At 43.3% G+C, this 22,196-nt stretch overlaps 1 protein-coding gene across 1 annotated transcript; it reads right to left on the bottom strand.

The window, feature by feature from the left end:
* Positions 1 to 310: 310 nt before the first annotated feature.
* Positions 311 to 19,942, bottom strand: Vcp (valosin containing protein). The gene is made up of 17 exons (XM_032892051.1): positions 19,618 to 19,942; positions 15,127 to 15,238; positions 14,770 to 14,942; positions 13,386 to 13,528; positions 12,799 to 12,929; positions 10,461 to 10,592; positions 8,513 to 8,615; positions 6,125 to 6,258; positions 5,909 to 6,044; positions 5,029 to 5,141; positions 4,387 to 4,551; positions 4,162 to 4,284; positions 3,366 to 3,578; positions 2,869 to 3,177; positions 2,552 to 2,707; positions 1,069 to 1,223; positions 311 to 918 (listed from the first exon to the last, which is right to left on the bottom strand). Exons 1-17 carry the CDS (start codon positions 19,632 to 19,634, stop codon positions 813 to 815), a joined length of 2,421 nt encoding a protein of 806 aa, XP_032747942.1. The 5' UTR covers positions 19,635 to 19,942; the 3' UTR covers positions 311 to 812.
* Positions 19,943 to 22,196: the final 2,254 nt, after the last annotated feature.

Below are 22,196 nucleotides of genomic sequence, written 5' to 3'. Positions count from 1 at the left end.
GAAAAAGGAAAATCTCCCCAAACAAGGTATAAACAACAGCACAGACACCTAGTCTCACACAAGGTAGAAGGTAAGGGATGACACACAACACTGTTCTCTAACCTTGTATGCAACCACATTACACAAAAACAGATTTTTTAAAAAAAGATGAATTTTTTTTTTGGGGGGGGGGGGTGTTAGTGGCTGAATATATCAGGAGGATGCAAGCTTCCAGGAAAAGAAGAGGCACAGTGGCCAGAACGCAGGCTCCATTTTGACCCAACATTTATTGTTCTTTACATGTTTGATTTTTTGTTTTGTTTTGGTTTGATTTGGTTTAGAAATTGCTTATGATTAGTCTTCCAACAGTAACTCAAAAGCACATAAAATAAAAATCAACCTACTTTCTATATAAACACCCAGCAAACTGAGGCCCCTTGTCCACCTACCCAGGCTGGCTAGAGGTAAGGGAGGGCTTGGACAGCATTGAGTATAGATGCTTTACTGTGGTGATGGTGGGGGCAGCGCCTCGGTTCACACCACACAGGTTACCTGCACCACCCAAACTACAACAGAAATGGTGAGGGCCCAAGACCCAGCTCCTTGCTGGTAATTCACTCTTCACCTCCCAAATGAAAATCACTTTTATTTTATCACTTTTGTAATTTTTTTTGCAACAGAAAACCCCCGTCCAGAGTCTGACTGGGGCTGAACTGTTCGGACTGAGGAATGGAACAGGCCATGGGCACACCCCTGGTTCCCATTGGGCAAGCGCCCCCACCCCCAGGGAACAAGGTCCAGCCAGGCCAGCTCGCTGCATGCTGGCACATCACTTAGCCATAGAGGTCATCGTCATTGTCTTCTGTGTACACATTGCCACCTGTGCCACCTCCACTGCCCTGGCTTGGGCCAGCTCCACCCTGGTTCCCTGAAGGGAATCTGTATACACAAGAAGAAAAAAAAAGAGGATATGGATAGGGCCTGTACAATCTGTTACAACTACTGCTGCAGCCTCCCTACTATAGACTCCCACCATGGCTTCTACAGTCCCCCAAGCAACTTAGGAACTACCCTTTGCACCAGGATTACCTGAAGCTGCCAAAACCTCGACTTTGCTGCAGTGTCTGGGCAAACATTTCATACTTCCGAATGTCATTATCACTGACAGAACGTCGGGCAAAACGCATGGCTTCCTCAAAGTGATCTCTGCGGATCTCAGGCACTGGATCATCCTCTTCTACTTCCTATAAAGTCAGTAAGCACAGACCGTTATACTAGTTAGGATCCAGCTTGCACTCTACCCCTTGTCTCCCTACCCTTCATTATTGCAAGAGTCTACTATTGTGACTCTTCAATCCAAGCTAAATCAGGTGCCAGGCCAAACATCCTAAAAGTAGACCACTGCTCTACCTAAAAATAAATGTGCCAGTTCATCCTGTAAATGGGAAAACAATACAGACAGATTCTTATCAGTGGTTGCCAGGCTTAGGAAAGGAAAAAGATAGATTAAAGTGGTCTAAGGGGACATTTTTATATCCTAACTGTTGTTGCATTTAGACAGATATGAAACATGGAAATTGGTACCTAAAAAGGCTGTTTAATGGGGTTGGGGATTTAGCTCAGCGGTAGAGAGCGCGTGCCTAGCAACCACAAGGCCCTGGGTTTGGTCCCCAGCTCCGGAAAAAAAAAAAAAAAAAAAAAAAAAAGGCTGTTTTAACTATAAAACTACCATATCTTAGTAAGTCTTATAACCCTACTAGAAGTTACTTATTCAAATTTTTCTTTAAAATTTAAAATATTCAAAGCTACTCTTCTATGAGAATTAACTCCAACTGCTATGTTTTATGAGACTAACTCCTAGAACCAACTGTTTTAAGGAGCTTCTTAGAGGAAATAGTGTTACAGACCTTCCCTCTAAAAATAAAGGAAGCCTCTTGCTGTTTCTTAGCCATTTGCTAACCTCCAAAAAGAGTGGAGTGGAACCACAGTAGAAAACGTTAGATTATAAATTTGTAGTTTTTACATTCTTATACATATATTTTCCATTTTTGGGACCCGATGAATTCCCTTTCCCACCAGGATGAAAACGTCTAGACTCCTAAATTTTAAAAATCCCGTTCAAGGGGCTAGAGAGAAATGGTTAAGAGCACTGAGCTGCTCTTCCAGAGAATCCAGATTCAATTCCCAGCACCCACATGGCAGTTCACAAGTGCTTTTTATTCCAGCTCCAGGGGATCTAACACCTTTACACAGACATACACATAGGCAAACAGCAGTACACATAAAAGAATAAAAGTGAAATCCTGTTCCATCCGTTTGTTACAATCATACTTTCATTCCCCTTAAGATATCAGGTCTAAACTGATCGTATAGCCAACCCCTCTTTCTCCATGGGTTCACTTCCATCACTGAGAGGTGAGACAGGCATGCATCACACCCACTCCCTGCTTAGCTGTTTGGTATTCATTTTCTTGGACACCCTGGTTTAACATCAGGGACCTTCCTAATACCTCCTCTGGATCACGAAGCAAGGCCTCTAAGTGGCACATGTGGACAAAGTGTACTGACTCACCATAGCTGATGGATTTGTCTGCCTCTCTCGTTCTCGCCTAATCTCACTCTCGATAGATTCACGAATGGCTAGTTTACAAGCACGTTGGCAAATTTCTGTCAGATCAGCTCCAGAAAAGCCATTAGTCATCTTAGCCAAGAACTCCAAATCCACATCCTAAAGGAAGCACAAGGGTATGTTAGCTGTTAGCGCTGTGCCTTCCTCCCACAGAGCACAGGGATCTGTGGACTTTCTATTTAAACAGACTGGCTTCTGCCTCTGCCACTCCACATTTGCTTCACAGAAAAAGTCCCTATGGCTGACAACTTTGCACTTGCCTTGGCAACTGGGGATTTTCGCAGATTGGCTTTTAGGATGGCAACACGGGACTTCTCATCAGGAAGTGGGATATAAATGAGCTGATCAAGACGGCCAGGTCTTAGGATAGCAGGATCAATGATGTCAGGCCGGTTGGTAGCTCCAATGATAAACACATTCTTTTTTGTGGACATGCCATCCATTTCTGTCAGGATCTGATTGATGACTCGGTCTGCAGCTCCACCACCATCTCCAATATTACCACCACGAGCCTTGGCAATTGAATCTAACTCATCAAAGAAGAGTACACAGGGGGCAGCTTGTCGTGCCTATGAAAAAGAAAAGACCATCTCAAATACTAATATAACTAGATTTCTCATACTTCAGGAAGAAAACAGAGTAATCAGTAATGCCCCAACTGAGCTGCCAGTAATAAAATTTTTTGGGTCTGGAGAAATAACCTCTCATTCCACCTTGCCATACATACATATGAACATCAGCTAGCCATCTAGCTTACCTTGTCAAATATTTCCCTGACATTGGCCTCAGATTCCCCAAACCACATGGTAAGCAGCTCAGGACCCTTGATGGAGATGAAGTTAGCCTGGCATTCATTAGCAATGGCTTTGGCCAGTAAGGTTTTCCCACAGCCAGGCGGTCCATAGAAAAGAACACCTTTGGAAGGAGTCATGCCAAATTTGAGGAATTTGTCTGGATGCTCCACAGGATACTAGAAGAAAAGCAAATATAATTTAAGGGCAACCCCATATTTTAAATCAATCATATCAGAAGCATAGCATCTTTATGGTACAAATGTCTAACATCCAAGTTTTTTGTATATAGGCTTCCATGCTACCTAGTCTTATATCAACCTGACACATAACTTGAGTTATCTGAAAAAAGGGAACCTTGAGAAAAGTCTTACATAAAATCTGGCTATAAGACATTTTCTTCATTAGTTTTTGATGTGGAAAGGCCCCACCCATCGTGGGTGGTCCCACCCCTGGGCTGATGGTTCTGGGTTCTATAAGACAGCAGGCTTTGGAAGCAAGGCCTTAAATAGCACCCCTCCATGGCCTCTGCATCAGCTTCTGCTCTGTTTGAGGAACAGCAGTGTGGAACTCTTTCCTCCCTAACTTGCTTTTTGTCATGGTACTTCACTGTAGCAGCAGTAACCTAGGGCAGTTCATTATTATCTAAAACTCTGTAACAGAGTTATATGCTCAATTCTTAGTAAATCAGTCTGAGACCTCAAAGTTGATTATTATATACTGAGGGAATGACCCACCATACTAGAGCAAAACTTAGCCTACCTGAACCAACTCCTGAAGCTCCCGTTTGACATCCTCCAGGCCTCCAATGTCTTCCCAGGTTACTTGTGGCACTTCTACCACAGTTTCCCGAAGTGCTGATGGGTTGCTTTGACTTAAGGCCCACTAAAAAGGGAGTTTGAAAAAGTGGAGATGAGACTTGGGGGCGGGGGCCTCACAACAAAATACATAAACATATTCCTAATTTGGGTGTAATATGGTCCTTACCCGGAAGTCATCCATGGTAACTGCCAGGGAATTCATGACCTCAGCGTCAATGGTCTCATCTTCTAGGTCAATGAGGTCCATTTTTTTCCGGATGGCCTGTAGAGCAGCCTCTGAACACAGGGCTGCCAAATCAGCACCCACATGACCATGAGTCTCATTGGCTACCTGCAAAGAGAAGATATACTGACCATCCTCAAGATCCAGCTACCTTATCAAGTCAGAAACAGAATCCTGACTCCATCCCATGTTTCATATCTCTGATTCTTCCTGTTTCCTTGAAGAGATATATTATAGCAGACATTTTACAGGCAGAGGTGATAAATATTCACACCGGATTGGGGAGCTGAAAATAAAACTGCTCCAACAATTCATACTTAGTCTAACACAGCAACAACTAAGAAGCACATTCCTGCCCTGAAGTTAAAAACAAAGTCCATCCAGCTTTTTTTAGAAAAAAAGAAAAGATACAACGATCTTGCTGCGTAGCCCTAACAAGCCTCAAACTCAGGCTCCTCCTGTCCCCCCCCCATCGTTCTAGATTACTGATATGAAGCCTCTTTTCTTAGTCTATGCATGTAGTCCCCTGCAACCTCCTACAACAGAGTTATCCTAAATTCTGGCCAGCCATCATCACCACTCCACCTGTTCCAAGTCCACATCATCTGCCAGTTTCATATTCTTGGTATGGATCTGAAGAATTTCCAAACGTCCTGTAGCATCAGGGATTCCAATATCTACCTCTCTGTCAAAGCGACCTATGGGACAATAAAGGAATGTAAAATAGGGATAGTTTCTGGTCCACAGAAGTCACTCCAGAACTCTCTTATTTAGAGTTAGCATTAATGCCTCACAACCTGGAAATCTTTCAGACTTAGGCAAAATATAGATAGTTACTCTAGAGCAGTGGCTCTCAACCTGGACCTCGACCCCTTTGGGGCAGAACAACCACTTAACCGGGGGTGGGGGGGTGGGAGTGGGTGTCACATATCAAATACCCTCTATGACAAATATTTTACATTACAATTCATAACAGTAGCAAAATTACAGCCATGAAGTAGTAACAACTTTATGATTGAAGGTCACTACAACATGAGGAACTATATTAAAGGGTCGCAGCACTAGAAAGGTTGAGGGAGTGCCCTAGAGGGAACACAGAATTGAAAAAAAAAAACAAAAACAAAAACCATAGGTTCTGTCATGACAAAGAACTTAAATTCTGAGGATTAAGTAACTTAAAGACATAGGTGAGATAAGGAAATCAAGCCCAACAGACATACCAACAATATACCCTACAATATATCAAGTAAGGACAGGCTGGGTTGCACGATGGTGGTGCACAACTTTAATCCCAAGCACTCAGAAGGCAAAGGCAGGTCAATCTCTTGAGTTTGAGGTCAGCCTGGTATTCATAGTTTCAGGACAGCCAGGGCTACACAGAGAAACTCTTGTCTTATATATTCAAAAAAAAAAAAAAAAAAAAAAAAAAAAAAGGTGGTGTATGAAAAGAATTTAAGGTCTTTACCAAATCGCCGTAGGGCTGGGTCAATGCTGTTGGGTCTATTGGTTGCTGCCATAACTATCACATGTGCTCTCTGCTTTAGGCCATCCATAAGGGTCAACAACTGAGACACGATGCGACGCTCCACTTCCCCGTGAGTCTGTAAGACAGTAGTAGGTCTGGTCAGAAGCTCGGTCAGGACCTCACAAGTCCTTACCATCCCATTGGGTAGGTTCCTACTTTCTCTCTTTTGGGTGCAATGGCATCAAGCTCGTCAATGAAGATGATGGCAGGAGCGTTCTTTTCAGCTTCCTCAAAGGCTTTACGAAGGTTGCTCTCAGACTCACCAGCCAATTTGCTCATGATTTCAGGACCTCAAGAGATACACAGTAGACAATGACAGGGTCAGTGAGATGCCTTAATCAGGTCAAGGTACTTATTGACAATCCTGGACCCAGCGTGGCAGAAACAAGGAACTAATTTTTTCAACTTGTCCTCTGACTTTCACACAATAATTTTTGTTAAGACTTACTTATTTTATTTATATAAATAAGTACACTGTTGCTGTCTTCAGACACACCAGAAGAGGGCATTAGGTCCCATTACAGATGACTGTGGTTGCTGGGAATTGAACTCAGGACCTCTGGAAGATCAGTGCTCTTAACCACTGATCCATCAGCTCTCCAGTCCAAGAACACAGTAAATTAATGTTATTTTTTAAAAACAATGACAAAAACCTGTCCTCCCCCAATCCCTAAAGAAACTTTTATATTTTTCCCTTATCCTAAATACAGGTCCGGAGTTAAGAATGCAGTAATTCCTGTGCCTAATAGCCTTTTCCACCCATTACTGAGTAAGAGTTACCTGGCCAGACCACAAAGACCATGGGCTCTATATACTTCTGTTAGGATGACAAAGATAATTTGGTAAAAGGCTAATTATCAATGGACCTCTAATAATCTAAGTATCATTCTAAAGACAAACAATGATCCCTCAGCTCATAGTCACACAAATATTCTCAGATAAGAATAAACCTTTTAGCTGTGCATGGATGGTAGTACATGCCTTTTAATCCCAGCACTTGGTAGGCAGAAGCAGGTGATCTCTGTAGTTCAAGACCAACCTTGGTCTACAGAGTGAGCCAGGGCTACACAGAGAAACCCTCAAAACAAACAAACTTGATTTATCCTAACAGCTTGTTCCCTAAATGCCTTATTCACAATCTTTCTCAAGGGAAGGAAAGACAGACCTGGGCTACAAGAAAACTTGTCAGGGCCACACACTAAGCAAAATATTTTTGTGTACTGTGTAAAGATTATCCTTGTAGGGCTGGAGAGACAGCTCAGAGATTAAGAACACTGCTCTTCCAGAGGTCCTGAGTTCAATTCCCAACAACCACATGGTGGCTCACAACCATTTGTAATGTGATCTGATGCCCTCTTCCGGTATGTCCGAAGATAGCTACAGTGTACTCATTACATAAGATTAATAAATAAATCTTTTAAAAAATAAAAGGATTACCCTTGCATTATTCAGATGCTGATTTTTTTTTCTACCCCCCATATCTATGTGAAATCCTGACATGGAACTGTAATGCTTATTACAAGTTTGTGTATACATTGCTCCCCATTTATTCTGACTTGTCAATAAAATCTAACCAGCCAATGGCTGGGCAGAAGAGAAAATAGGTCAGGACTTCCACCAGTTTGGGGATTTGGGGGGTGGGGGTGGGGAAGGGATGCATTGAGGAAGGGGTCCCAAAGACAGCTCTGAAGCCCAGAGAACCAAACCGATAGAATTAAATAAATCTTAGATTCAGTTTCATTTATTTGTGAGCTAGCCAGGAATAGAGAAATACTAACACTTTTAAAATTACAACAATACCACTCAGTGAGACCGTATCTCAATTCCTATCCCTTTTCCACCCCAACCCAAAAGCCTTCCCCTTATTGCTTATCTTCCCATAATACACTCATTCATCAGAAAATGCTTAAGTGAGGCTACAGAGATAGCTCAGGGCCTAAAGAGTCTGCCTTAGATGCATGCATACCCAGGCTAGATCCCTAAAATCTATGTTAAAACAAAATAAAACAGGCATGGTGCACACAAACTTGTAAATCTAGCACTGGAGAGATAGGCAGATTCCTGCAGCTATCTGGTTAGTCAATCTACACAAACAGCTCCTGGTCAATGAGACCCTGTCTCTAAAAAGGTAGACTGCACCTGAAGACCATGAGATTATCCTCTGAAGCCCACACATGTGCACGCATACCACAATACATTAACAAACATACATACACACACAAAAAGGGCTAAACTTAGGCTGGAGAGAAGACTCAGTGGTTAAAAGCATTGATTGTTTGGTCCAGGGTTCAATCCCCAGTACCTACAGAATGGTTCATGATAACTCCAATTTTAGGAGATCTGATGCCCTCTTCTGGCCTCCTTAGGTACTGCAAATACATAGTACACAGACATGCAGACAAAAAAATAAATAAAAACCCACCAATAACCTTAAGTCACAAAATAATCTTCTTAATATGCTAAAGGGTATGCAAATGATGTCTCCATGAGATGCCCCACTCAGAAATGGGTCTAGTCAGACATAAGATGGACCAAGTTTCTTACCATTGATCAGAAAGAAGAAGGCTCCAGTTTCATTTGCCACAGCTCGGGCAATCAAGGTTTTCCCTGTCCCAGGAGGTCCATATAGCAAGATTCCCCGAGGAGGCTGAGGACAACAAAGTTCAGTTAGGGTCAGGAGTTTACCTTTCCCCAACCCCCTATCCTAAAGTAGCTGGACTAGAGCTCTAGTGAGGGATGAGAATCGGGCTCTTCTATACTGATACCATAAAGAAAAAGTCTTTGGGGTTTAGAGGGATGGCTCAGCATTTAAGAGCACTGGCTACTCTTCCATTGATTGTGGATGTGGCTGACAGCCACCTGTAACTCCAGTTCTAGAGGTTCTAGCTGATGTCTTCTTCTGGTCAGTTGTAGATACTGAAAGCTTGTGGTGTCTACATATACATTAACGAAACTAACAGCCACACACATAAAAAAAGAACACACAAGCCTTTGAAACCGGTTTATAAACCCAGCTGAAGAAAATAGGAAGAATTGCATAGTCGAGGCCAGACTGACTTACAATGGGAGACCAAAAGAAAACACAAAGAGCCAGATGTGGTTTGCATCTTTAATCCCAGAACTCAAGGCAGAGGCAGGTAGGTCTCTGAATTTGAGGCTAACCCGGTCTATATAGCGAGTTCCAGGATAGCTAAGGATACATAAGAGAAAGAAGCCCTGTCTGCTGCTACCCAAACACACACACACACACACACACACACACACACACACACACACACACACACACACACACACTCTCTCTCTCTCTCTCTCTCTCTCTCTCTCTCTCCTCCCTCCCTCCCTCCCTCCCTCCCCCCCCCTCCACCCCTCTCCTTGGAAATAAACACTAACATTTATAAACTCAATTTGCATAGGAGACTAATAGTGAACAACCTTAAAAAAAAAAAGAACCACCTTTAAAAAGTCACACCTGGGGGACTTTACAAACTGGAAGGACAGTGAATAATAAGTTATTATGCCAAGGCCTCAATAATTTCCCTTCGGACAAACCAGGATGCAAGGTACTTACTACTAAAGCAAGGTCTGCTTTTCAGGGTTAGAGCTCTTCACTCATGTGTTTACAACCTTTTAGGACAGTGGTTCTAAATCTGTGGGTCACGATCACTGGAAAACACCTATTTCTGATGTCTTAGGATTTCCCAACCATAAGTTTTAGTTGCTACTTAACTCTAATTTTGCTACTGAGTGGTATTTCCGGTAGTTCCTAAGAATTGAACTCAGGACCTCTGGAAGAGCAGTCACTGCTCTTAACTGCTGAGTCATCTCTCCAGCCCTAGAATGTCGTTTTTTCAAAACAAGATTCCTTTCCTAAAACAGACAAACAGGACTTCTCTGTGCAACCCTGGCTGTCCTGGAACCTCTCTCTGTAGATATGGTTGGCAAGTCTCAAATTCATAGATGCGCCTGCCTCTGCCTCAGAGAGAATGAAGGCATGTCTTTTCTTCTAAAATAATCAACTGCACCTTTCTTGTAAGTTGTCTGCAGCCTTATCCACAAGACATTGAAACTGCCCTCAAGACAAAACCACTTGTGTGCTTAGTAAGCAAAGTAGTCACACTTCATCTTTAGTGTATTCTATTACATACAAAAGGTCAAAAAACTATTCTAGACAGGTGGTGGTTCTCAGGTGTTTAACTCAGGATCTGAAAACTCGATTAATTTCCTTCTTTTATTGAGTAATACTTTACAAATATTGGCAAAATTATGGTTAAAATTTTAATAGGATCCATGGGAGATCTCACTGTTTAAGCATATTATGTGTGTATACGCGTACATACATATATATGACAATCTATAGCTCTAATGAATTTTTAGAGCCTTCTATAAACCCAAAGATTATTATTGCCCCTTTAAGCCATTTAGGGCATCAGTCACACCATGATAAAATGCTGTAGCACCGTCTTAGACTCCCCACAGATCTTAGGATACTCACCTTCACACCAATTGCCTTAAAGAGTGCAGGATGTCTCAGTGGCAGCTCCACCATCTCCTTTATCTGAGCTAGCTGCTTCCTGCAACCACCGATGTCATCATAGCCTACTTCATTCAAGGACTCCTCCTCATCCTGAATATAAAAGAGTATAAAACAACAACAAAAACCAGAATAATATTGTCAGCAAATATACAATTTCTCCAAGTCCTCCCACTATTTGGTATGGAAAAAAATATGTTGTGTGAGAAGATTCTCTTCTGCAGGGATCTTGTCTTAAGCCAGGTAACATGTCTGTAAATTCTGTACTTGGAAGGCAGAGACAGAAAGACTGGATGTGAGGCCAGCTTAAGCCACAGTGAATTCCAGTCAGCTTATACAGCAATACCCAGTAAAAGGAAAATAAAACAAAGTAAAAACACCCAAACACTGCTCTCTTATGAGCAGTCCTTATTTTACTGAAAAGGGATCCCTAAACTAAAGTTGACCTACACAGAACTGGGTTTATCAACATCCCATCCTGAATGGAGTGGGGTTTGGGAGTTGGTTCATAAAGGCACCACCCTACCCTGAGGTGTGGGCCAAGTGGACCGTACCACCAGACAAAAGAACTGGTAAGGCTGAATGAGCCTAAACCCCATGAAACTCAGAACTGAGAACAGTTGGACTGGAGCAAACTCTGCCTAAACCTGCTCTGGAAGCCCACTGAGAACCGTGGCAATAAGTCACACAGCATAAAGTTCGATAAGCTACTGAGCTATATAGGCCTTGGGCATTCAATTTAGGAGCTTCCCTTCTGGGGCACTGGTTCCCGCACAAGGTATTCAATCTCTAGCTCACTCAGATTAAGGTATTGTATTAACATCTGCCATCAAATAAAGCAGTTTGGACAAGCAAGGACCTTCTCTTCAATCAAGGATCTCTGTAGGGGTTGGGGGTCTTTATAACAAACCCTAAATGTCCAGGACTTCTCTCTTCTAGCCCCTCCGTACTCTCAGCACTCATTTGGAATCAAACCAAGTTCCACCTGTCCCAGGCTCTGCCTTTCCCTTCCTGCCTAGCAAGTAAATGTTGCACACCAGCAGTGCCTGGGTACACAGAACACCAGAAACCATACCAATAGTCACAAACTCCAGTTTCCCATACAGAAAAAAAACATGGACTGGGACCCCCATTACAGACTGAGTTCTGCCTCCCGAGTGGTGTGCCAGACAAGCAATCTGGCACTGAGGGGCTGGAAGACAGAATATTCCTTAGTGGCAGTATAGCCACTGGTAAGCTGGAGCTGTTAGATAACCTCCCCCACACAAGATCAATTCTAAATAAATTCAGTTGGTCACCAAAGGGAGTGGGGGTTGGGGGGTACTGGAGAGATGGCTTAGGGTTAAGAGCACTGGTTGCTCTTCCAGAAGACGTGGGTTTAATTCCCAATACCCACATGACAATTAACTGCCTCTAACTCATCTCAGGGGAGCTAACAGAGACATGTTATATAGACACACATGTAGGCATACTACCCATTCAGGTAAATAAAGGTTTAAAAAAAGTTATGAGAGTAGGAAGACTTGAGTGGGATCAGTAGAATTTTGCACACAATGCATATTCCTTTAATTCCATCTTGGGAGGCAGAAGCAGGCAGATCACTGTGAATTCTAGGCCAGAGAGAACAACATGAGACCCTGTCTCAAAAAAAAAACAAACAAGGGGTTGGGGATTTAGTTCAGTGGTAGAGCGCTTGCCTAGGAAGCGCAAGGCCCTGGGTTCGGTCCCCAGCTCCGAAAAAAGAACCAAAAAAAAACAACAACAAAAAAAAAAAAACAAAAAACAAAAAAACAAACAAGGGGAATAGGAACACGATCAAATATAGCCATGTGGGTGCTGGGAATTGAACTCAGGACCCCTTGAAGAGCAGCCAGTGCTCTGAGCCACCAAGCTATCGCTCATTTACATTTTTGAGACAGGATCTCACTTCATAGGCCATCCTGCTGGACTCAAACTCACAGCAATCTTCCCACCTCCACCTCCTGCGCACCAGGACTATTGGCATGTACCACCACACTTACTGGCGGCCATTTACACCTCTCGGACTTTGTCTTAAATTCGTGGAAGTAGGTTCTTTCAAGAAATACTTACGTGGTTTTCTACTTCCATTAAGGTCATCTAATCTCCAAAAGTATTTAGTTTGATAAGCCACACAAATGCTACCCGAGTGCCAATGAATTTGGGAGATGAGGATGTATTTCAGTGGCAGGCCTAACATGCACACAGCCCTGGGTTCAATTCCCAGAACCACAAGCAAAAAGCAAAATAAAACCATGGCTGGGATTAGGGAGTAACTCACCTCTCGCTTGATTGGCTCCCCCTCACAGTGGATCACTGTGTCTGGAGCAACAATACAGTAAGGGCTGGGATCTGTCTCTACTACTTTGAACTCCACAGCACGCATCCCACCCCGGACAAGGAAAATATCTCCTATAATACAAAGCAATACATGTGCAATTAGAGGTGTCAAGTACAAGACCACCTGAGACTTCTTCACTAGACCACATGATCTCAAATTCAAAGCTCAGTAGCTATTACTTATGCCTTCCTTTCCCACACCAGGCAATAGTGAAACACAACTCTGTACTATATCCCAGGAATATGACAAAAGCCCCTTTAACTATTAGGGTGTAGACGGCCTAAGCTTTCACTACAACCAACAATGGAAGAGCAATACACTGCCAACTTGACAGCAAAACCACATTACCCTTCAGAAATACATGAGAACTGCTTACTATACTAGAGCACAGAAGGGAGGTAAGAGAGCTGACAACTGAATATGTGTGCAGATTATAGCTATACATAATACTCAGACACATGAAAATAACATGGAATTGTTAAAAGTTTACTCAAGTAACAACTGTTCTTAAACTCAGTTTCTCTCACCTTTACGGATGGGCCGATATGCTTCCAGGAAGTACGGCTTAAGGTATACCTCAAAAAGATTGCCAGTGATGCCTTCCACTGTGTCATCAATGGGTAGCACATGGATACGTTTGCCATACTTTACATCAGGGCATGGCTGGATGCTGAGGATGACAAGCAGACTCCACATTACCAACCACACTGCAGCCCCAAGCACTGGGTGTCCGAAAGGGCCTGGCACAGACCGCTGATGGCAAGCCAAAGAGAAAAGGCAGGGACAGCCTTAGGTGAAGAGAAGGGGGAGAGCAGGGTGGGAGAGACGGCAAGGGAACAGCCACGCAGAGCTAAGACAGGTTACATTCACGATGAGGTAACAGAAGTTCACCCATCACTAAGCCAAAATTAAGAATATTTGGAAGCTCTACGTATGCACAGCCCTACCACTGGAGCCTTCAATATGTGATATCCAATAATAATAGTCCTTTCAGCTAGTATCAACCATCTCCTGTCTCTCTGAAGAACTGAGATTACTGGGAATACAGGTATGTGCTACCATGTCTAGCTTTCTAGTTAATATCTCAGAATTACATGGGGGAGGGGGAACAAGGTTTTACAACTGAATCAAAAAATAATAATCTCAGCCACAATATCAAAATATCATGAGAAAGTGACTAAGCAATCTAAAGAGCAAAGTACTTAAAACATAGTAAGACTTCATTAAAAAGATTTCAGAAACTGAATGGTCCTAACCAGGTAACCAGAGACTGTGGAAGCCTAACTGGGTACAACAACCAAAATCACTCCTACCACAGCAATCCTACTCTAGTAAACTATGCTCCTCTCCCCTAGGTTTACTATCACTTTTGCTTTTCAGAGACAGGTTCTCACTTTACAGACCATGTCAGCCTGAACTCACAGACCCACCTCTGTCTCCCAAGTGTTGGGATTAAAGGTATGCACCGCCAAGCAGAACTAGGTTTACTTATTTCTAAAAGAATTCCCTCCTATTCACATTTCCACTTTATTTCAGCACCATTACAAGCCCTTAAGCAGCCACAGCATTATGACCAGTGGATATACTGTAGATATATCATATATCTGTGTATCATTTAGTGGCTATATATCATCATACCCAGTTAGGAGGAATTATACTCCCCAGTTGGAAAAAATTTTTAAAAGGCATCAAGAAAGCCATTTGTCCTAAGGACCATGCAGACATGGATTCTCAACCTACACACAGCCCTGGAAACATTAGTCTTCCCATGACTAGGTGAACTTCCTACATCTACAGCTGCCTAGGATTCCATCCTGGTTGTAATGCAGGGGGAGATGGTGTCTCCAATGCAGACTACATCTGGTCTCATTTCTAAGAGGTCAAGAATCTATCCCCCACCTTCATACAAACCTGATGACGTCTCCTAGGCGAACTCGGAGGTTATTCCGAACAACTCTATTCATTCGAATCTTCTCATCAGAACACGTGTCATCAGAAAGAACAATGCATACAGCTTCCCTTCTCTTCTTTCCTTTTAGCAACACCGTGTCACCTCTGAACAACTGTAGTTCATCCATCTTGGGCTAAGAAAGAAAAAAAAATAAGATTAAGGACTTTGGGTCATTGACCTTTAGATAGAAAGAAATCCTCTATGCTAGAATTCCATACAAACCCCAGTTCATCTGTCATTGCAAGAAAAATGAAAAAAGAAAGCTGGGAGATCTCTCTAGTTAAGTACAGTAAAGTCTGGACTCACACCTAACTTACCTGGGACAAGGACACCACACTGTTATCTTCATTGATGGCTTCATCAACAATTAACCGATTGGGACGGTTCTTCTGTTTGAGAATGGCTGTTGATAAATCATCACCTTTTGAACTAGAAGGAAAAAATGAAGTTAGACCTAATAGATACTGAATACAATCAATCTCTAATATTCACTAAGGAAAGAATGGATAGAGAAGCTTAAAAGTGCAGCTAACGGAAATCCAGATGAGCTCATGATGAACACAGCCAGCATTTACTTCACTCCCATTCTATATCTTAGTATTTTGAGTGCTTCTGTTCCAATCTGTTAGGCCCCAGGGATCCTAAGCCAGTGCAGGGAAACTGGCCATAGAATATTAAAAGATGTAACAAAAGTAAAGGCTCAAAAACAACCAAGAAAAAAATTAGCCTTTTAGACTCTGCAGAACAGGGCTCTACAAGACCTATTAGGTCTAAATTCCAACTCTGGCAATGCTTAATTGTGATCTCACTCAAGTTAGTTAACCTGACTGGACTTTGATTTCCTCATTTGTAAAATGGAGACTGTAAGACCTATCTCAATGTTCACTCTTACATTTTGAGATAAAAAGTGTAAATGTTTTCATAATAATACATGGCCATCATGATTAATCCCAGAGCTTTGAAGAAGTCTCTTACTACCTGTGTCAAGGGAATGAAATGAGTCACATAAGGTTCCAAGAGGCTGTTTCCCCAGCACGCCTCAGAACAACCAAAAACAACTTTAGCACCATCCACCTCAAAAGCTAAACCTGAGAGCCTAGAGCATCTCCTAGGACCACAAGAACATCAAGCACAAAACAAAGAACATACAACAAGAAGTAATACACAAGAGGATAAAAACACAACTAGAACCTTCAGAAAGAGGATCCAACTTAAAAGGAGCTTCCTAGCATTTCTGCAAAAGCACATGATTGTTGTTAATTCATAAACAAAATTAAAAAATTTTGAAAATTGGGAAAATTCAAATTTTTCTCACTTAAGAGACTAAGTTATTTTTTAAAGTTTATTTCCACGTATAAGTTATACATGATGGGTTTCACTGACATTATCATGCATGCACATATTTTTATATTAATCTCATTGCCTTCTTTTGTCCTTCCCACTGATACCGTTCTTCTTCCTAGCAACTGCCTTTCTTTCATGGCTCTTTGTTTTATGTATGTGATCCAATTAGTTTAAGAGCTTATATGACAGGGGGTTATTTACAGAACAATTTAGCCTGTAGCTATACTACTCTAGGAAAATGTCCCTTTACCCAAAAAAACCATTTGCTGCCAGTAACTCCTGAGGGACTGGTAGGACCTTGTGATCTTTCCTTAAGCAATTAATTTTCTATCAATTTCCTAGAAGCTAGTATTATTCACTAGACAATGATAGTAATTTTTTTCTACATTTATTTATGTCTCTGACTGTATATATGGTATTGTAGTTGGTCTCTCCTCTCCTTCCACTACGTGGATTCAATGGATTGAACTTAGGTTGTCAGGTCTGGCACCCTTTACCTACTACATGGGTGTCTTCGGCACCCATGTCCTAACTAACTCATTTCTAGCCTTCACTTACTAGACTCAGTGGACTCTCCTTTGGAAAAGTTACCTCTGGCCAGGCACAGTGACATAAGCCTTTAATCCTAGCACTTGGGAGGCAGAAGCAGGCAACTATTTATGAGTTTGAAGCCAGACTGGTCTACAGAGTCCCAGACCAAGGATATATATTATAGTAAGAGACCCTAACTCACCAAAAAGAAACCAACCAAGCAAAAAATGCTTTTCAAGGTTTGAGAAGCATGAAAATTAACTGAAACAGAGGTCTAACAAAGGAAAAAGCAAATGAAGGGGAAAAACTATTTCTTCAACAAATTAATGAAATCCAGACTAGTATGGTCCATGCCTGTTATCTCAGTAATTGGCAAAAGGCTCCAAACCAGCCTAAACTGCATAGCAAGACTGTTTCAAGAATAGTAGTGATGATAAATGGATGTCTACAAAGCATTCTTCTAGGAGCGAGATGAGACAGCAAAATCAAACAAAAAAAGCAGTGCCACAGGAAATACCTTACCCTCACTTATTTAAAAAAGGGTCTTGCTATATATAGTTCTACCTGCTATGTAAAACCAAGATGACCTTGAACTTGCAGTGATCCTCCAGTCTCTATTAGAATCACAGACATGCACCACCACACTCAGCAATGTTGTTACATCTCTAACCATTACTTTAGAGTAATGGGAGTTTCCTTAGCTCTTGTCTCCTTCAAAAGGTATGTCACTTTGGCCACAATGCTGTTGATTCCAAAAATAAATGTGTGTAAACCCACCAAATTTTCTACCGCCTCTTATCTATGAAAATATCTTGTCCAAGAGGCTGCTCATCTTCTTGCTTGATTTACAGGAGTACCTCAAGTGATCACTTTGTATTTTATTCTTAAAAGTGCTTTTCAGGACAACCTCCAATCTACATACCTGTCCAGACCCTGGCCCTTAAAGTCCTGTAATTCTCCAAAATCCTGTGGAGATTAGAGTTAGTAACTCCAAAAGAGCTGAGGAGCAACTACAGCTCTGTATGTTCTCCTCCTATCATCTGCATGACTCAGGTTCTTTCCAGAACTCAAGGACCACAAAAGGAACTTGGAAATTCAGGTAAGATCCAGCAAAATGACCTAAAGGTACAAACTGCCCACAATGCCAGATTTTAGGAATTCTAATTTTAAAACAAACAAACAAAAAATCTAGATTTAAGTGGAACATACTGTGACATTCCTATTATTCCATTATATGGGAGGTAGTGACAGCAAGACAGGAGTTCAAACACAAGGCTGAGTTTGAAGTCAATTTGGCCTACATTATTCCCTGATCTCAAAAAAGAAAAAACAAACCACAGGGCAGTGGAGGCTCACACCTTTGGTCCCAACACTTGAGACAGAGGCAGAAAGACTTCCCTGAGTTTAAGGACAGGCTGGTCTACACAGTGAGTTCCAGGACAGCCAGGGTTACACAGAGAAACCCTGTCTCAAAAAACAAACAAACAAACAAAAAATTTAACTTAAAAAAAAAAAAAACAATTGCAATACTGACAGTATTTTGTTTGTTTGTTTCTTTTTTTCGGAGCTGGGGACCAAACCCAGGGCCTTGCGCTTCCTAGGCAAGCGCTCTACCGCTGAGCTAAATCCCCAACCCCTTACTGACAGTATTTTAAAAGTATATTTTGTTGTTTTTTGAGACAGGGCTTGAATGCGTAGACTCTCAGAGTAGCTAGTCTAGTAACGTGCTCCTCTGCCTTTCTTTCAAGTGCTGAGATTAAATTAAAGGTGTATAAAATACCACCCACCCTAGCTATTTAAAATATTAATAGTTCTTTTAACCAAACAACTGAGTGAATACTTCATCCGAAGGAAATGAAACCTAAACCACTCAAAACAGCGGGATCTTATAGTTCCCTACACTTGCTATTTGGTTTTGCTTTGTTTTTGTATGGGAAGCTCTAGTTTCTAACTAAATGGGCTGAGACGGCTAAATTTTATTTGATGCTTTCTGAAAGATGAAGGTGGGGCCATAAGGTCCAGAGAGTCAGCATAGATGCTTGGGGAGAGAGATGTATTTATTTTGAAGAGATCAGCCAACTCTAACTTGCAAGTTCTCCAAGCCAAGAACAAACAAAACAAAACAAAACAAGAAAAACAACAGAATTCTAACTTCAGCACCTCAAAATAAAAGAAAAACACCTCCTTTCTAGCCACTTCCGATCATAGCAAAAACAAAGATAAATACACAAAGCAAAACAACAACAACAACAATAAAACTAGGTAAAACTTCCGGGTGTTTACAACAGGCCTAACATGGTGAAAAACTGCCATTTGAGAAAGGCATGACCTGCCCTCTCTCTAACAGCCCCTCACTACATGTGGTTCAAAACATGCCAACTTCGGGCAACACCGTCCCAGATCCACCAAGACCAGCCTGGGCTTCCCCCAGGTCTTCCGGCCCAGCCTTCCCTTGAGTCTTGGGGCTCCTGAGGCCTTCACGTGGCCCAAAGTCCACGCCCACTGGGCCCAGTCCGGGCCTCAGGCTCGCAGTGTTTTCTCTTCTCAGGCTCGGGGTCTTCTGTATATGGTCGGCGAAATGGCCGACCGGCGTCCTAGCGCCAAAGGGCTCCATGCGGGGAGTGTGGACCCTAAGGCCTAACTAGGCCGGGGCCGGCGTGCCGAGGGAGGTACTCAGGCCGCCGGGGCCTGCATGACACAGCACCATCTTGTCCAGGCTCCGACCCAGGCCCAGCGCGGGCCCGACCTAGGGGGCGCGCGGGTGCACAGCCCGGCCCGAGGCCCTCACTCGCCCCTTGCCTCTCCTTCCGTCTCTCTCTCTCTCTCTCTCTCGGCCTAGACTTTCAGACGCGGCCCGACCGGGCCTACCCAGCACGGCAGGTCCCACGGTGCGCGCCCCCGCAGCCGGCGGGCGGGCACGCGCATACACTTACTCGGCTCCAGAGGCCATGGCGCGCGCCTCTCCCGGTCGGCGGCTGTGGCGGCCTGAGGGTAACGGCTACGAGAATGGTAGGCGACCGACTAGGCCCGGGCTTGACTCACTCAGGTGGAGGAGCAACAGCAGTGACAAACCCACAGGCAGCTTCTCTCTCGCTTCCTCCCAGCGGCACCGGGGCGGCAGGCGGGCGGGAGACGCTAGCTCCTAATCCGCGAGAGGCGACTAATCAAACGACGGCTGCAAACGCTTCACGGAGACTGAACCGAGAAAAGCCGAATCATCGGAAGGAAAGCTGCTCTAACCTCAACCAATCAGCGACTGCCTTAGGACTCGTGCCCGCCTCTCCGTGCCTCTCCCCAGCAACCCGCAGACGATAACCAATCAGAAAATTCGTTTGTGGCCTAGCCCCGCCTCAAGGCTGCAACACGCCTAGTAACGCCACGTCAATTGGCCGTAGCACTACGCTTCCTCGACGCATAGGGAGTCTTGACCAATCGACAAAAGCAATAGGCCAGATCCTCTGGTAAAAGGAGAGTCTTTATCCCTCCGAAGGAGGTCTCCTCTACTTGGCTCCAATTGATTGGCTCCTTAGTTTATAGGCAGCTGGGAGAACCTCGCACAAAGGCTTGAACCCTTATTAGTTTAGCTGAGTTGTAATAATAACCCACATAGTTCATTTCTCGCCAATCCTAGGGATCCTCTTACTCCATCATACTAAAATCCTTCGTGCTGCTTTAAAACACTGGCTCCAACGAAGGGCGTGGTGGATGGGCTAGGTCTGTATTTTTAGCAATTGGGAAGCTGAGGCAGGAGGACTATTAGATGGAGATCAACCCAGGATACAAGACCTTTTCTGAAAAACAAAACCATGTCGGCGTAATGGCACATAGCTATAATTCTAGTCTCAAACAGTATCTCAATAAATTTTAAAAGCAGTGTGGTGGTACATGCATTTAATGTCAGCACTTCGGAGGCAGGCGGCTCTCTGTGAGTTTTAAGTCAGCCTGTCCTATAAAAAAGAGTTCCAGCCAGCCAAATGATACTCAAAACTAAGTAAATAAAATTTTAAAACAAGCAAAAACAAGTGGGTATGGTGGTGTACACCCTAGATCTCAGTACTCCAGAGGCTAAAGGCAGGAGATTGACAGTTTGAAGCCAGCTAATGCTGCATAGCTGGACTCTGGTCTACAAAAAAGGATGGAAGGAAGGAAGGAAGGAAGGAAGGAAGGAAGGAAGGAAGGAAGGAAGGAAGGAAGGAAGGGAGGGAGGAAGGAAGGGAGGAGGGAAGGAAGAGAGGGAGGGAAGGAAGAAAGAAAAAAAGAAAATGAAGGAGACTCCTAGCTCCACCCAACCCCCTCCTCTCTGAACCCTAGTTCTGAATCAGCACCCCAGCTCTTAATCCACTCGATTGCCATTGCACTCTCTTCTTTTTTTTTTGGAGCTGGGGACCGAACCCAGGGCCTTGTGCTTGTTAGGTAAGCGCTCTACCACTGAGCTAAATCCCCAACCCCCATTGCACTCTCTTCTAATGATGCAGGCTTTGTGATTCCTCAGGGTTTGGGAGTCTGTACTCCTTAACACAGAGTATAAATATTATCTGGAGAGGGAGCGCACTGAGGTTCAAGGAAGTCAAGGACAACTGCAGAACACATAGCAAATGTAGTAGTGCCCAAGAGCAAAAAAGATCAACCATGTGCTGTGATTTAAGGTCCCTGTGCCCCAAAAGACAATTAACTGGCTTTCATTATAGTCAAAAGACTGTCTGTTGGCTCTGGGTGGCATCCTGACTCAATTCACCCTTCACCTCCTACCCACACAGACTGACCTGAGACTGACTGTTTCTAGAGATGGAATTACTCTGAGACACATCTTCACCACTCCTCCCTCCAACCCCACTTTTGTTTTGATTTGAGACATGGCCTCTCTACATAGCCCTGGCTGTTCTGGAACTTATTCTGTGGAGTACCTGCCTCTGCCTTCCAAGTGCTGGGATTAAAGCTGTGTACCACATGTCCCCACCTCCTCAAGTATCAAGTACTACTGTTCTTCCTTAAGAGTCTTGTCAAGGTTGGGGATTTAGCTCAGTGGTAGAGCGCTTACCTAACAAGCACAAGGCCCTGGGTTCGGTCCCCAGCTCCGAAAAAAAAAAAAAAAGAAAGAAAAGTTTAAAACAGGAGTCTTGTCAAGATCACTCTGCAGACCTAACTTTGTTCCCTGTCACCTAGCACAGATTCCTGGGCTTTGGGCTGTGCTTTTAGATAGCAGAGCTAGAGAGATGACTCAGGTTAAGAGTGTTTAATTGCTCTTCCAGAGAACACAGGTTGGATTCCCAGTACCCATGTCAGGTGGTTCACAACCGCCTGTAACTATAGCTCTAAGGACCTAACACCTCTGGCCTCCAAAGGCACACACACACATACAACTTAAAATAAGCAATTCAAAACTTTAATAATAACTTAAAAAGGACTAAGCCACTGCTTCTCCGGAAGGGTTAATGTAGCCTTTTCTTCCGACTCATACCTCAAGCTCTGTGATAGATGGTAAAGGGGGTAAAAGGCAGGAATGGGGACTTAT

This window comes from Rattus rattus, chromosome 1, assembly GCF_011064425.1.
Source record: "Rattus rattus isolate New Zealand chromosome 1, Rrattus_CSIRO_v1, whole genome shotgun sequence".
Lineage (NCBI taxonomy): Eukaryota > Metazoa > Chordata > Mammalia > Rodentia > Muridae > Rattus > Rattus rattus.
The sequence above is the reverse complement of the archived record's forward strand: the minus strand, read 5'-3'. Positions and strand labels throughout refer to the sequence as shown.